General features: G+C 34.4%; 2 protein-coding genes and 1 pseudogene across 3 annotated transcripts; 1 reads left to right on the top strand and 2 right to left on the bottom strand.

The window, feature by feature from the left end:
* Nucleotides 1-2,079: 2,079 nt before the first annotated feature.
* LOC146907933 (sulfoquinovosyl transferase SQD2-like) lies at nt 2,080-8,286 on the top strand. Of its 2 annotated transcripts, XM_085722910.1 has the most exons (11): nt 2,080-2,512; nt 4,410-4,476; nt 4,684-4,754; nt 5,496-5,613; nt 5,728-5,801; nt 6,171-6,226; nt 6,310-6,393; nt 6,532-6,619; nt 6,692-6,769; nt 6,901-6,957; nt 7,609-8,286. In XM_085722910.1, the coding sequence occupies exons 1-11, from the start codon at nt 2,178-2,180 to the stop codon at nt 8,102-8,104; spliced, it is 1,524 nt and encodes a 507-aa protein (XP_085579036.1). In that variant the 5' UTR covers nt 2,080-2,177; the 3' UTR covers nt 8,105-8,286. The 2 variants fall into 2 exon arrangements, with proteins under 2 accessions (XP_085579036.1, XP_085579035.1); XM_085722909.1 differs by having other exon boundaries at nt 6,532-6,769.
* A 929-nt stretch (nt 8,287-9,215) lies between these two features.
* LOC146907932 (putative UDP-rhamnose:rhamnosyltransferase 1) lies at nt 9,216-10,819 on the bottom strand. Its single transcript, XM_085722908.1, has one exon. It carries the CDS (start codon nt 10,771-10,773, stop codon nt 9,460-9,462), a length of 1,314 nt encoding a protein of 437 aa, XP_085579034.1. The 5' UTR covers nt 10,774-10,819; the 3' UTR covers nt 9,216-9,459.
* A 1,992-nt stretch (nt 10,820-12,811) lies between these two features.
* LOC146907931 (uncharacterized) lies at nt 12,812-14,038 on the bottom strand (annotated as a pseudogene).
* Nucleotides 14,039-15,172: the final 1,134 nt, after the last annotated feature.

Below are 15,172 nucleotides of genomic sequence, written 5' to 3'. Positions count from 1 at the left end.
TTTCTATATTAGTTTTTTTAACTAGTGTTTCAGAGACATTAGTTAACATTTTCCATAAGATAATACTCCATCGTGCACACATTTGTTTTTTATTATCGATCAAAAAGTCTCATCATACCCCACTTGATCTAATGGTCAAAACTTATTGACATAATGGTAGAAACTATTTTAATTATAGTACACCACTTACCCCACTAGCACACCATAGAACTAGCTTCTAAATCAAAGCAAAAATGTTCAAAAATCAAAACCTGTTAATTTAACTGCGTTTTTATTCCACACAATTAATTTAACAAGTTAAAAAACATGTTTAACCTTTATATTTTAACATATTGGCGTTGCTACAATACAAGCAAAATGCTTCACATAAATCTACTTAGCCATTTGAAGGGCAGCACTTTGGTGCCATTAATGGCACCGTGCCATTAAATCTGGGCCATTAATGGCACCAAGATAGATGTGTTGTTTGTATGACCCAGATTTAATGGCACGGTGCCATTAATGGCACCAAAGTGCTACCCCCATTTGAACACGAATTGCGTTTGTGTGTAGTGAGTAGATTGTGATTGCACTACAACCAAACATATCTAGACCGACATCCAAATTTAAAGTTTGAAATTAAGATCAATCAGACTAGACGTTCTAAATGTGTTGAGTGCATTAAGATCAATCAGATCAATTGTGTTAGCATGCAGTTAAATTACATTGAATCCATATCCTTCGAACACCACTTTGCATAAGGGATATGATTTTTTTTTTATCGACAAAATTTATTTAAAATTCGATCCCTGCTCAAGACGAATAGAGACCGGTAAATTAGAGACTACAAATGTGTTGTATATAGGTGAAACACCCAAAATAAACACCAATAAAGACATGTATTACACACATCATCTACATAAGACCTACCTTCAACACCCATGAACCCCAAAACCACCAAAACCAATTTCACCGCCTAAAACAAACTCCATCACGAACAACCACTGAAAAACTAAATCCATAATCACTCATCACCGCTACTTACTCCAAAAAAAACACCCCTATAAATCAAACATCCTCTTCACCTCACTATGATTAAGCCACACCCAAAAAGTCCTATTCCAACACTCCTACGACTTCCACCATCTCTCTATCCCCGGTCCACCGAAGAAAAAACACCATAATAGACCAAAACAAACTTGAATCAAAGAATTGACTCCCGATCTCGAATCAAACATGATCGGTCCACCAAACTCCAGAGACAAATTAGTAAGGTACACTCCTCATCCCCGATCCACCGAAGAAGACACCATAACCAGCCGAACCACTTGCTCCCAATCTCGGAGTAAAATTATTCGGACCACCAGAATCCAAAGCACAAATCAGTAAGGCATTTAATAGGATGGGCAGTGAGTAAACCAAATTCATGTCAGAAAAGGAAATAGGTTCAACTCAAAGAAGCACCCAAACACAAAAGCAACACAAACGCAATAAGAGCTAGCGACAACGGATATGGACCCAACACATAGTATTTTAAATCAAGTAGCTTAATGACTACAGTGAATAAGTGAGGTGTCAGAGTTCAAACCCCGATCCCTATATGTATTATGCAAACTGAGTTAAGTTCACGAACTATTACTAGAAGTGTTATAATATTCTAATGTGATATATTTTTTTTTTTTACAATAATAATTCTAAGAAAATTGCTCTTCTTACTTACGAAATTGCTCATTCTCTTAAATGCAGCGTGAGTTAATTTCCGATGACACTTTTAAATCGGTTGAACCAACTTAAAAAGTGATTGTACCGACCTTAAAAGTGTGAGTGAGAGTTAATCCACACCAAAAAATGTATAGCAGTTGAATTAAAGAAATGAACAAAATAGCAATTTTCTAATTCTAATGATTCTATAGTATGTCGTTCTTGAATGGGCAATGCATGATTTCGTTATCTTAATCATATAAGTACACCAAAAGGAATATGCCAAAACAATTCTTCCTTAAAAAATTTTGGCTTCTTCAAAAAAAAAAATTCTTCCTTAAAAAAAAAAAAAAAAAAAAAAAACAGAATAAACTCAAACATCTTCCATTCACTCACATTACCCTTTCCAACTTCTTTGGATTCTTTCTCTCTTTCTCTATAATCAAATTGATTCTATCAAAATTCCAAAACTTGTTCCTTCATTTTTCCCGATTCTTATGAATATGAATGCTACTTCACTCTCTATAAACCTTTCCACTTCATCATCATACCCTTCTATTGTATCCCTTAGATTTCAACGTTTTTCACCATTACAAGCAAAACCCATTAATATTTCTTGTAGAAAACCACGGTTGTGCTCTTTTCAAGCGTCAAAAACAGTGAATTGTAGAAAAAGTTTTGTGCTTGAAGCCACTAACATGGATAAAGCAGAAGTTGATTCTCATGATGAAGAAGAAGATAAGGAAGAGGGTACTTCTTCTTCTTCTACTGAAAATGAGAGGAATTCAAGGCCTCGTCGAATTGCTCTCTTTGTTGAACCTTCTCCATTTGCGTGAGTCCTATTTTTGTGCTGTTTTTTTTTTTTTTTTTTTTGTTCTTTAATTTGAATTGTATTGGCTAATGCTTTATTGAATTCGGGTGTGTGTAATTGATGTTGAAATTGAAACTCCCATTGTGATTGTTTTGGCTTCTTGATTTGCTCTTTATTTTACATAGTTTCCAACGCTATCAAGTCAACACTATAACCAGTGGTGTAATGTCTAGGAAAGTGTAGTCCAATGGTAAGAGTTTATACAGGGAATGAGGTTCATGATTAGAAGCGTATGACTTCCCTCTGAGCAGAAGTAAGACAAAGTACATGGAATGTAATTTTAGCAAAAGGCGGACCGTTCCTAGCTTAGAGGTGTAAGTTGAAGATCATATACCATAAGTTACACGGTTTAAATATCATTCTTGCGTCAATAATACAAAATGACACAGAAATATAAGGAGGTGTAAACCATTAAATTCAAGCTGGGTGGTTTAAATGGAGGAGGACCTTAGATGTTTCATTTGATACGAAAGTACCACTCAAGATAAAGGAATTTTTTTTATCGGACATCTGTAAGACTGGAGATGTTGAACGAGACTGAGTGTTGTGTTGTAAAGAACCAACATAAATTGTGCGTAGTAGAGATGAGGATGTTGCGGTAAGATTAGGGTGCACCTATAGAAGAAAAGAAGGTGGAAACTAGACTTAGGTGCTTTGAGCATGTAGAGAGAAGACCCACGGACTGTGGTAAGGAGAGTAGATCAGAAGAAGGAGATTCAAATCACAAGAGGTAGAGGAAGACCTAGAAAACTATAAGAGAAACTGTTAAGAAAGATCTTAAGATTAATGAGTTGGATATAAATATGGTGTTTGATAGAATATTATTGCGCCGTTTGATCCATGTAGCCGACCCCACTTAGTGGGATAAGGCTTGGTTGTTGATGCTGTAGTTTTTGAAGCAATTGAATTGTCTTGTTGGTTTGGTTTTAGTGTTTAATTGGAGCAGTTTGATGAATTTACTGAGTTGACATGTATTTTTCTGTTAAAAGTTTTAGGTGTATTTTTTGTTTTCTATGTTAAAGGTTTGATATTTGGTTCATCTGAAATTTTGTTTGCTTAGCAGTGTGTGGATAACATACTTTCCATGATTAGCTGTTGGAAAATCAGAGAAACTATTGTTCAGTTTTGTTGTTTCTTAACATGGTTGTTATTCTACTATAGATAGTACAAATAGTTACCGAATACGTATATGATATGATATCCGCATAGAAATATGAGAAATTTAAATTATACAACAAGATGCTACAATGATGCACATGAGTATATAATCAAAAGACAGAATTGATGTTTGGAAAGTGAGCATAAATAGTTGGAGTGTAGAGATTATGAGATCTTAGAATTATACACCTTGGTCTTTGAAAGTGGCAACATGAGTTGCTTTGGTCCTAAAGCTGTTAGTATGCACAAATTAATCTCCGAATGGGTCAACTTCACATTCTTGATTCCTAAAATCATTCTTTTGTCAACTACAGTTTATATTTATGTAATGAAATTGCAGACATTGCTCTTTAATTACATAGTAGTAGAGCATTAAGTGCCATGAGTTACCTACTTGCCCGAACGGTGGATTAGTAAAGACGACGGATGGATTTGTGAGGTCGGCACATTCAAAGACTAATTTGTATTTTGTATACACTCCAGTGATGAAACAAGTTATCACTTGTAGAAACAAAATTTTGTATACTATCATGTCTCATTCTAGTTTCTGTCTGCATTGCATTCCAATTGAGGGCAAACTAAAATTGGTGTAACTCGTATGTCATTCTTAGAAAGATATTTCATGTTAGATGTGCAAGAAAAATGATATTTATCTTCATTCTCAACATAAAATTTGTTATTGGTGATATCCGTTTTGCAGATATGTATCAGGATACAAAAACCGGTTTCAGAATTTTATCAAATGCCTTCGAGAAATGGGAGATGAGGTAACTTTTCTACTTTTTTTTTTGCATCAAGCTGTGAACATGTTGATTTTCATTTAATTGTTGGCATTTTTGTACAGTATCCCAAAATATTCAATGAAAATCCGGAATAGATAGCTTCTTCACTCTGAATATTTTGATTCGACATTTATCATTTTTTTTTTCTTTTTCATTGCATACTAACTACTTATGTTTATTTGTCTCTCATAGGTGATGGTTGTGACAACGCATAAAGGAGTTCCCCAAGAATTTTATGGAGCCAAATTAATAGGATCTTGGAGGTTGCTTATACTGATCTCTATTAATTTCTTAACACATCTCTTCGTTACATCTCTGATCTACTTGTAATTCTAGATTAATTGTTTCTGAATCATATTAAACTCTGTTTTTTGGTTACATTGAGTTTATTTCTTGTTTGTCAATTTATTTTGTTGAATATAATTGCTAACTGTCAATTCCTTATAACATCTTCTGCTAGCATATGTTGTGCATTTAATTTAAAATTTCACCAGGAAGTACTAAGTACTTGCGGCATTCCTATTATCATGATTTTATGATTTTTGATGCTCTGATTACAATGTAGAATGTGATTAATTTGATATACTCTTTAAAAGTATGATTACTACCATAAAGACCTATAATGATGTCTGTGTGTTTGAATGACAAAATGGAGGCTAAATTGTATAATAATTATAAGATTCTCTATTATCTTAATGGATTTAATTTATATACATCTTTAGTGTAAAGATTTGTTACACTGTCAATAAATCATAATTGTCAGATGACTCATATAGCACTAAAAACGTTTGACTTCAATCATAACTACTTCTAAAATCACAGATATGATTGGTTGTGATTTATTGACAGCGTAAAACTTTTTACACTGATGGTGTATCAAAATCAAACTCTTCATTACCACAATCACAAAATTTGGTTTGCCTTTTCATGTATTTTCGAACAACTATCAGTACCATATTTTGCACTAATACTTTTCGTTTCCAAAATGCAAATTGGAAATTCAGCTTTCCCCTCCCTTGGTATCAGAACGTACCCCTCTCTTTGGCACTCAGTCCAAGAATAATTTCAGAGGTAGCTCGGTTCAAGCCTGACATAATACATGCATCATCACCAGGCATAATGGTTGGTCTGCAGTTCTTATATCTCCTTATTTATTAAATTTTGACGTTAATAAGCATAAGGTTGTTGTGAAGACCTATTTGTCACATTTCATGTCTGATACTACCTTATTTTCAGGTTTTTGGTGCTCTTATCATTGCAAAACTATTGTCTGTTCCAATTGTCATGTCCTATCATACCCATGTACCAGTGTAAGTTTCAGTCAGATTTCACATTTTCTGAATATATTTACCAGTTTAGATAACACGGCTCTTACATATATGATTGTTCTAAGACAACAATATGATGTCTGATCTGGTCTATTCTATATTAAATTATGTACTGCTTATGTTGGAAGTGTTTGACATGGACTGTAGTATTTAAACAAAAGTTGTACTTTATAAACCCTATGGTTGATTAATAGAAAGGTGATGCAGCTTCTCTGCAGTCGGAGACATAGACACACTTGGCCGAACTCCGTGATCAAATATCATGTTTTCTCTACTTGCGTTTTTCGTATCTTTTTACCTTTGAACCAGGTTGCTGTTCCAACAGCTTATTTTTAATCTTATTGTCTCCAGATACATTCCAAGATATACCTTTAGTTGGCTGGTGAAACCGATGTGGTTGGTCATAAGTACGTATACTTTCTTGCTTACTTTTTTCCTATATGGTCTCGAATATTTGTGAGCATATCATAAATTTTGGTGTTTCATGTAGAATTTCTTCACAGAGCAGCTGACCTGACTCTGGTGCCATCTGTTGCCATTGGGAGGGATCTTCAAGCGGCTAGAGTAACAGCAGGTGAACATAAAATCCTCTTATCTAGTCGTTTTATATATGCTTAGTTGGTAACATTGTTTAAATATAAGCATTTCTCGGCATGCCTTTGTCAATGCAGCAAAATTGGTGGTCTAACTTCTTTCTTTTGTTGATATCCAGCTAACAAGATTCGTCTTTGGAACAAAGGTGTTGATTCTGAAAGTTTCCATCCACGATTCCGTTCACATGAAATGCGATTAAGACTAAGGTTTGAACCTTTTGTCATTTTTTCGTTATTTAGAAGTTTTTTTAATGATCAGTTTTCATCTTATTCTTACAGCAACGGTGAACCTGAGAAACCCTTGATAGTTCATGTTGGACGGCTTGGAGTTGAAAAGAGTTTAGGTTTTATCAAAGGGTAGAGAAAACTTTATCTTGCAATTTGCTTAACTTTCTCTGATGTTTCTTACCATGCCAAATAATATATCTTTCATAGGAATTTAAATATCTGTACACTTTGTTTGACACCTGAACCAAATGGTTTTGCAGGGTCATGGATAAGCTTCCTGAAGCTCGAGTTGCTTTCATCGGAGATGGACCGTACAGGTGACTTATTATGACATTTCTCTACTTTTATATCTGTTCCTGTTGTGTATTACAGCTTTTAACTAATGGATTTCCATGAATGTACTTTTTTATTCTTGCCTCTTCCATCTCAAATCATATAATGGCTAACCGCCATCATGGAATGGATTTTCTCGTTTCATATTTAGAACACGTTTGGATTGACTTATGAACAGTTTGTTTGGGTTTATTTATTCGCATAAACAATTATGAGTGTTTGGGTGAACTTACGAAAACAACTTAACTTATGATATGCTTATAAGTTCTTTTAAGCTAATTTCAATTAGGTCTCCAAAGAGCTTATGAACACAGATTATACTTTATAGGTTATCTGAAAACAGTTTGACTAAATTTCTTTCTTTGATTATTGAATTAGCACATATATAAGAACTTATATAATAAGTGTTTATCCGATAACCTCTTAATTAAGTTGTTTATCCAAGCATACCCTTATTCCCTTTCTTTTGAGGATTTGGAGGAGACTTCGCCTCTGTCTAGCGATATCAGTCCACATCTCATTCTCAATATTTTATGTTTATATATCATCTTCATCCATCTCTAGATAATACAAATTGTTAATTATGATCACTCTGGCAACTTTTTGTAGTATAATGAGTTCTTTAACACTACCAGGGAGGAGCTAGAGAAAATGTTTGAAGGTATGCCTGCAGTATTCACAGGAATGTTAGGAGGGGAAGTACTCTCTCAAGCATATGCTAGTGGAGATGTATTTATCATGCCTTCAGAGTCAGAAACACTTGGCTTCGTTGTTTTGGAGGCCATGTCTTCGGGGATACCTGTGGTGGCAGCACGCGCCGGAGGCATTCCAGATATAATTCCCGCGGATCAAGAAGGTAAAACCGGCTATCTCTATAATCCAGGTGATCTTGAAGACTGCTTGAGTAAATTGAAACCCCTTTTGTTCGACAAAGAGTTGAGAGAAACCATAGGAAAAGCTGCACGTAATGAAATGGAAAAATTTGATTGGAAGGCAGCCACGAGAAAGGTTCGAAATGAACAATACAATGCTGCTATTTGGTTCTGGCGCAAGAAAAGAGCGATATTATTGAGACCCTTACAATGGATCAGTAAACGTGTTTTCCCATCACCACAAGTTAACTATAGATGATGTAAGTAAACGTTCCAAGCTTAGGATTGTTCCTTGCTTGGCTTGACTTAATATAAGACTTGTATTTTTGAGATAATGCATTCATATTTTCTGAATAGAATGCAGCTTATAATGTGATGTGGTGTTGCACCTAATCTTGTTTCAGTGTAAAGTTGATAAATATCAAAGCCTAAATCCTTCATATGACCCTAGTGTATCTATTTTGTATTTAATTTCCCTATTGACATTCTGAGGCATTAACACTATAGAAAGCACTGAATAAAAAAACCTAAATTGAATATTCAACGAAAGGTCATTATATTGCACAAGTGAGATAAGTCTTGTATCATTTCAATTTAACGCCATTTATTCTGTTGCGAGTTAGAGGTGCCTCGGTAGCATGTATTTTGAGTAAATCGAGTAAAAAGGTCAACCCATATATCCCGAGCACTATTAATCCATATGATGGAAATGGCTATAGAAATGATAGTGGAATTTATGATCCAAGATTGGGACCATACTGTTACAACGGACCCAATGATAGAAATTTGCATTGTTAGGTTCAAGTTTAAGAAGGCTGCCATCAATAAAACCAAGTTCGTTTTTGGCTTCAAGTGACATGGTAATGGCTCGGCTTCAAATGGTGTAGTTATTTCCATTAAGAGGTTGTGTGAAAAGTACTTGGCCAGGCTGGTATGATGAATAAAGATAATTATAAGGTGTTGCAAAATCAAGTTGGTTAAAGGCAGCCATTGGTGTGGGAAAAAAAATAGGAACAAAATTAGGCTGGTACCATGTAAAGAAAATATGCAGGGAACAAATTGATGGTAAAAGAAAGCTAACCAAATGTATAGGGAAGCTAAAACAATATTCAAATTCAAATCTTGTTCAAAAAAATATTCAAATACAACTACAACAAGGATTAGTAACAAATTGTGAGATATAGTATGCAGTGTCGATGACAAAAAATAAATTGTACTAGAGAACATTCAAACTTACTAATATGAAAACACTGAATCACCTATCTTTATTCTAAAAAACACTCAAAAAATAAATTCTACTATTTGCACAAAACTTTTTGATCTATAGAAAACACTGAATCAAAAAGCTTGAATTGAAGATTCAAAAGAAGTTTGTTCTAAGGCATCATTAAAAAACAATATTGTTTTAAACACAACCAATCAACTCATGAAACAAACTAACAAACCTTTGTGCCTGAGTCTGTCCCAGCTATGATGTTTAAGACTGAAATTCCAAATATACAAAAAGAAAGAACAAAGGAACCTCCAAATTCCAATGCACTTAAATTATTTTTTATATTACATCACTCTAGACCTTAGATAATATGAATACAAGATGGAATAATACATTAAGTGCTAATGCTTAGGAGCAGGGATATGTAGCTCCACATAATCAACAAAGTCATCTAAATATTTTTGGTGCAGCTCCATGTCTCCAAATATCTTGCTCATCTCTTCTGCTTTACTTCTATAACTCTCTCCTTCATCTTTCAACATCACTGATCTCAATGCCTTAGACACTGAATCCCTACTGAATTTCCCATCATTTTCATCATTTCTTTGTACCTTTACCCCCACCATTCTTTCTTCCATATGTTTAGCAACTAAACTTTGCTCATTATGGAAAGGTAACATAATGAGTGGACATCCAACTTGAAGACTCTCTATGACTGAACTCCAACCACAGTGAGTCAAAAAACCCCCAATAGACTCATGTGATAAGATTCTCAACTGGGGAGCCCAATTTGTCCAAATCAATCCTTTCTTATTTGATTTGTTCTCAACAAGCCAATCATCTTTAACTTGGTTCTTCAGAATCCAAAGAAAAGGAAAACTAGATAATTCTAATCCTTTAGCTATCTCAGTGAATTCTTCATCACTTAATGTCACTTCACTTCCAAATGCAACATAAATCACTGACCTTTTTTCATGTTTATCCAACCATTTAAGGATTCTATCCCAATTTTCATCTTTTTCGTCTTCATTGAATTGTAGTGAAGGTGGCAATAATCCAACTGGAATCACTTTTTTCTTGCATAGATTTTCAATTAATTCTAGATATTTACCTTCAACCTCCATGCAACTTCTTGCAGCAATAAAATCAGCACCAAAAAGGGTTTCTTTGACCCTAAACATATCTGTAACTCCAGATTCATTTTGTTCTAAGTAGACATCAGAAATAATATTCTCCTCATCATTTGACTTTCCAACTAAGAATTCCACTCCATAAGACATACCAATTGCACTAAAAATTGAGAAATAAATGCTTAAGATGCCAAACTTTGGTAATATTGGTGGTAACCAATAAGGTGCAAAGTCATATATAATACAATCAGGGTTGGATTTTTCCAAAAATTCAATCAAAGGTTGTTGAAGACCATCAAAAGCTTTCTTGAGATATGGAACAACGTGTGTTGGAATGTCCATAGTGGCTTCTGCATGCTCAGGTAGTTGGTCTATATGAGGAAGTGAGAGTTCTACAAAATTTACCAAAGGTTGTAAATTTGGAGGTAGTTTAGGGAGACGTTTGATGTTTCTAGGTGTGGAAATGAATGAAATTTTGTGACCCTTTTGAGCTATGAGTTTAGAAAGCTCAAAGAATGGACTTATGTGACCAAAAGCTAGCCATGGAAAAACAGCAATGTGAAGTTTCTTAGGCTTATCTTCCATGGTTGTATTGTATTGGTGTGGTGTAATGGTGTTTAAGATATGATATGACATGTAGCATAATTTTATTTTATATTTATAGACATTTGGATGAGTCAATTGGTATTTGAGTATGTTTACTTCGGTTTTATCGAAGATAAAATACTAACCAATAGAAAAAAGTTTGTTTGATTTGATGTGATTTTCGTGATATTTTCTTATAAAATTTTGATAAAACTAAACTGGTGAAGAAAAAGTTGGTTAGGTATGATTATTTATCTGGTTACAAAGATAATAAAAAGGAACAAACAGGGAAGAAAAACGAAAACCAAAAAAAACAAGCTAACTATTCCCTAAGGAAGAAAGTGCCAGCGGTGTCGCTCTAAGAAGATCGGTGAGACCAACAGGGGCGACTCATAAATAGTAAGGCCATCGTCTGAAGAAGCTCTGAGCTTTGCAAGAAAATCCGCGCATTAGCTCCCTTCTCTGAGAGTGTGACAAACCGTAACAGTACTTTGAAGAAGAAAATCTTTTATGTCTTGGATAAGGACTGCATAAACATGATATTTCTCCATTGAACCATTAACAAGATTAATGCAAACAAAAGAGTCAGAATAACAAACTAGCTCCGCATAACCCAAATGTTTGGCCATGATCAGACCATGATAGATAGCCGAAAGCTCAGCCAACATGATATCATCTGAGTCTGGAATAAAACCTGAAAAACTTGTTAGAAACAACCATGCATAGTTACGAAGAATCCCCCCAAAACTAGTTCGAACAGGAATACCATGATAGCCACCATACACATTTAGGATTGCACACGTTGTTGTTGTTGTTGTTCCATTTTATATATCGGTCAACTGTAACCGCAGAAGCAATAGAAGAAAAACTAACTTATATGACCTCTATTGAATTCTTTATGTTGCAAGTTAGGTGATGTAAAGACCAAATTTCACCACCCAAACACATGAGATTTCGATGACGCCAAGACCACCAAACACCTACTGAAAAAGGGATAGGTTGAGACCCCTTAGCGCCAGCTTTAAGCCAGGCGTGCACATCAGTTAAGGAGAAAAAAAATCAGAATTGGTGAAACCCAAATGGTACCGAATCACAAGAGAAAAGCTGCAATCACGGACACAATAGAGAAAAGTATCGTTTTCGAGGCCACAACGAAAACGATTAGGTATGATTAAGAGCCCATTTGTTATAAGTTTTTTAAAAGATGATTTTTATATTGTTTCCTTTTTTGTTATTTTTTTTACTAAATTTTTTAAAAGAAAGCTTCAAACCAAAAATTTGTACAAACAGAAACTTCATCAGAAGCGATATTGACAAATGACCAATACATAGTATTTAATGAAAATCATTTTGCTTATAATAACTACCAGAGTGTGTATTTCATTTTCAACATAAAAATCATTTTTTTAAAAAATAATATTGAGAATTACACCAAAATATAACTAAAAATTGATTTTATTTTATTTTTTATAAAAAAAATATAAAATAAATTATATCTATGACATACCACTTCAGATGGGATAAGATCATCTCAAATTAAAACCCTCTTCCTTTCTTTCCTTTAGAGCTTGAGACATGTCATTCTATTTGCGCTTATATTGACTCCACACCACATGTCTTTTGTATATGAATGAATGAATGGACCATCACCGCTCCTCATTGATTCCACACCAAATATTCATAGCGATGTTTTGGTTGTCTACTTATACCCAAGTTTTTATTGTCAAGTAGTTTCGTGGATATAAATTCACCTCTTAAACATGAATAAGTGAAGTTTTTGCGGTTTGAACTCAGACAATTACATGTTACAATGCATTGTCCCTGTCAATTGCGTTAAGCTCACATATATTTTATTCGTACAAATAATTTACTCTTGGACCCCTAAAAAAAATTAATTTACTTATCTCATAAGGTGACCTTCCCACATGTATATCAGAGTCTTTCAAAAAAAAAAAAATGTATATCAGAGTTAACAGTCAAGGCTCCATTACTTATTGGAACATTATTAGAAGATTCACTCAAAACATTTATAAACACACAAGATTAGTGTTTATAACAGAAAATTAAAGTGGAATCACATAGAAATGCAAATAGCAGAAAATTAAAGTGGTCCTTATTCAAGCAATGGAGAGGAATTATTTGGGAAAATTATAGGCTAGGATTGCATAAACTGTCTGCACAACAGTGAGAACAGAGAGAACCGTTGCAACAAAGTTGTAATTGCGGTTCATAAATCTTAACAGCCACCCATGATGACGGTATGTGAATGAACTTGACACTATTTTCCAGATTCGTTTAATGAAAAATATGTCAAAGTAATTGTTGATATCATCGACCATTTGAATATAACTACCGGAATCAACTACTTCATGGTCAACTCCAAATGCTACTGCACGGAAAAACTCCATCAACTTTTGGTTGCTCATCTTCACATGATCCACAACAATTTTCTTGTCCTTAAGAACAGATCAGACCGTTGAAAATCAAAGCAGCCAAAGTGAATTTGCAGCCGCCAGAGCCGCCTCTTGCTTTATTTTGAATATGTTCCCAAGCAATTAGATTACACCACTTTGCTTTTGTTGTTTTTGTGATATGCAACTGTTGAATTTCAAGTTCCCCCTTTTCAAACTTGAATTTAAAGTCCATACCTTTCAATTTCATCTCTTCAGAAATATGATCCAGATCCAAATCCAAATCCAAATGCTTTCCATTCACACAAAGGATATTTCCAAGCATAAATAACAGACCACATAAACTCTTCCACATAAAAAAAAAAAAGATAGAACGACCAAACTTAACAGAAGTACTACATTTATCCTTTTGGAGGTTTGGTTTTATGGCAACTCCTGCAGTTAGGAGTCTCAGAGCACATGGATTCAGTTTAAGTAGTTGAGTCCGAGACTGAGTAGAATCAATAATGTCCAACACGACGTGATCTTCTTCCTTCTCAACACGGGTAGTACTCTCACCTTTCCCGTTGATGAATAAGTGGACAATATCTTAGCACTTCTAGTGCTGGACTAGGACAGTTGAAGTGACAAGGTAGTTCATCATTTAATCCCTTCGATATCAGAAGCTCTAACAGAAAAAAAAAACTGTCCACTAACATAATTTTTGCCAGTTCAGTCCCGTAACTTCCTCGAATACTAAATTCCATTTCGTTGATTTTAATGGAGCAATGTTTCAATATCTTGTGAATAGGTGCAGAGTCGATTGCTCTTGTTCGTAGAAATAGATGCTTCATGCACCGTATTTTGATGTCTTCCATGAGAATAATGGAAACGCTAATTGATTGTTGACTTAAATCATTAGAATTCTGTGATCGTGCAATTGAACGACACCAGTCATTCATGGTTTGGGATGAATGAATTCTATTGAAGAATAAAAATATTAAATTTAGGAAAAGTTAACAACTGTACTCTCGTAAAAAATTTACAGGAAAATTTATATTAAAAATAATGTATTCAACATATTATTATTATTTTTTTTAAAGGAATTTTTTTTTTCTTTCAAAAAGAGTAGCTAGCAAAGTGCTAGGCTACCAAAATATATATATAGCCAAAAAGAGAAACATGTACAACTGAAAAAAAAAAAAAAAAAAAAGGGGGACCAAACCAAAACCCCTTAATAGGTCACAAACCTAAAGTTAGTCCACCCTAACTTATCTTTCACAAAATTATCATTTATACAAGATGGAACATGTAACCAAACTGTGAGATTAGCAAGATTATGACCCATATTAGCTAAGGTGTTTGCACATTGATTGCCTTCTCTGTAAACATGAGTGGCTAGGAAATTCATCTTGGTTGTTAAGAGGAGACAATTCATCCATCTGTTCCTTAACCTCCAAGGAACCAAATTAGGATTTTTGAAAGCTTTGATCACAAGTTCAGAGTCTGTTTCAAGCCAAAAATTGGACCATTTATAAGAATTTGCTATCTCTATTGCCCTCATTGCACCAGAAATTTCAGCATGCAATGCATTCCCAATACCAGTATTTTCACTGAAGCAAAGCAAGAAATTAGAGTGACTGTTCCTGAAAATACCTCCACAGGAAGAAAGATTACCATTGGTTGAACCATCCGTGTTACCTTTGGTCCAGTTTAGAGATGGAGGATGCCAAATGACTTCAATCACCTGAGGAGCTTTGGGAGGATGAAGTGTGACATTGAACTTCCTCAGGAGCATAAAATTTGATATGTCTGCATAAGCTTTGCCTTTAGATAAATTGCCTGATAGAGCAGTTTGGGATAAAACAGTGGAAACTGTAGTCTTCCAAGGAATTATCTTGTTTTGGAACCTCAATTGATTCCTTGCAAACCAGACACCATTGAGGATGTTGATTATGGTGGCAATGAGGACAGTTTTGCACTGAGGATTCCAAGAGTTATTACAAATG

Source organism: Medicago sativa, chromosome 7 (assembly GCF_051527215.1).
Source record: "Medicago sativa cultivar Bolivia chromosome 7, Bolivia_mono, whole genome shotgun sequence".
NCBI lineage: Eukaryota > Viridiplantae > Streptophyta > Magnoliopsida > Fabales > Fabaceae > Medicago > Medicago sativa.
The sequence above is the reverse complement of the archived record's forward strand: the minus strand, read 5'-3'. Positions and strand labels throughout refer to the sequence as shown.

Bases quoted from the DNA above. Each gene is read 5' to 3' on its own strand.
- LOC146907933 (XM_085722909.1), top strand. From the start codon at position 2,178: ATGAATATGAATGCTACTTCACTCTCTATAAACCTTTCCACTTCATCA. The intron at 4,477-4,683 runs GTAACTTTTCTA...TGTCTCTCATAG, and splicing joins TTCGAGAAATGGGAGATGAG to GTGATGGTTGTGACAACGCA. The intron at 5,614-5,727 runs GTTGGTCTGCAG...CCTTATTTTCAG, and splicing joins CATCATCACCAGGCATAATG to GTTTTTGGTGCTCTTATCAT.
- LOC146907932 (XM_085722908.1), bottom strand. From the start codon at position 10,773: ATGGAAGATAAGCCTAAGAAACTTCACATTGCTGTTTTTCCATGGCTA.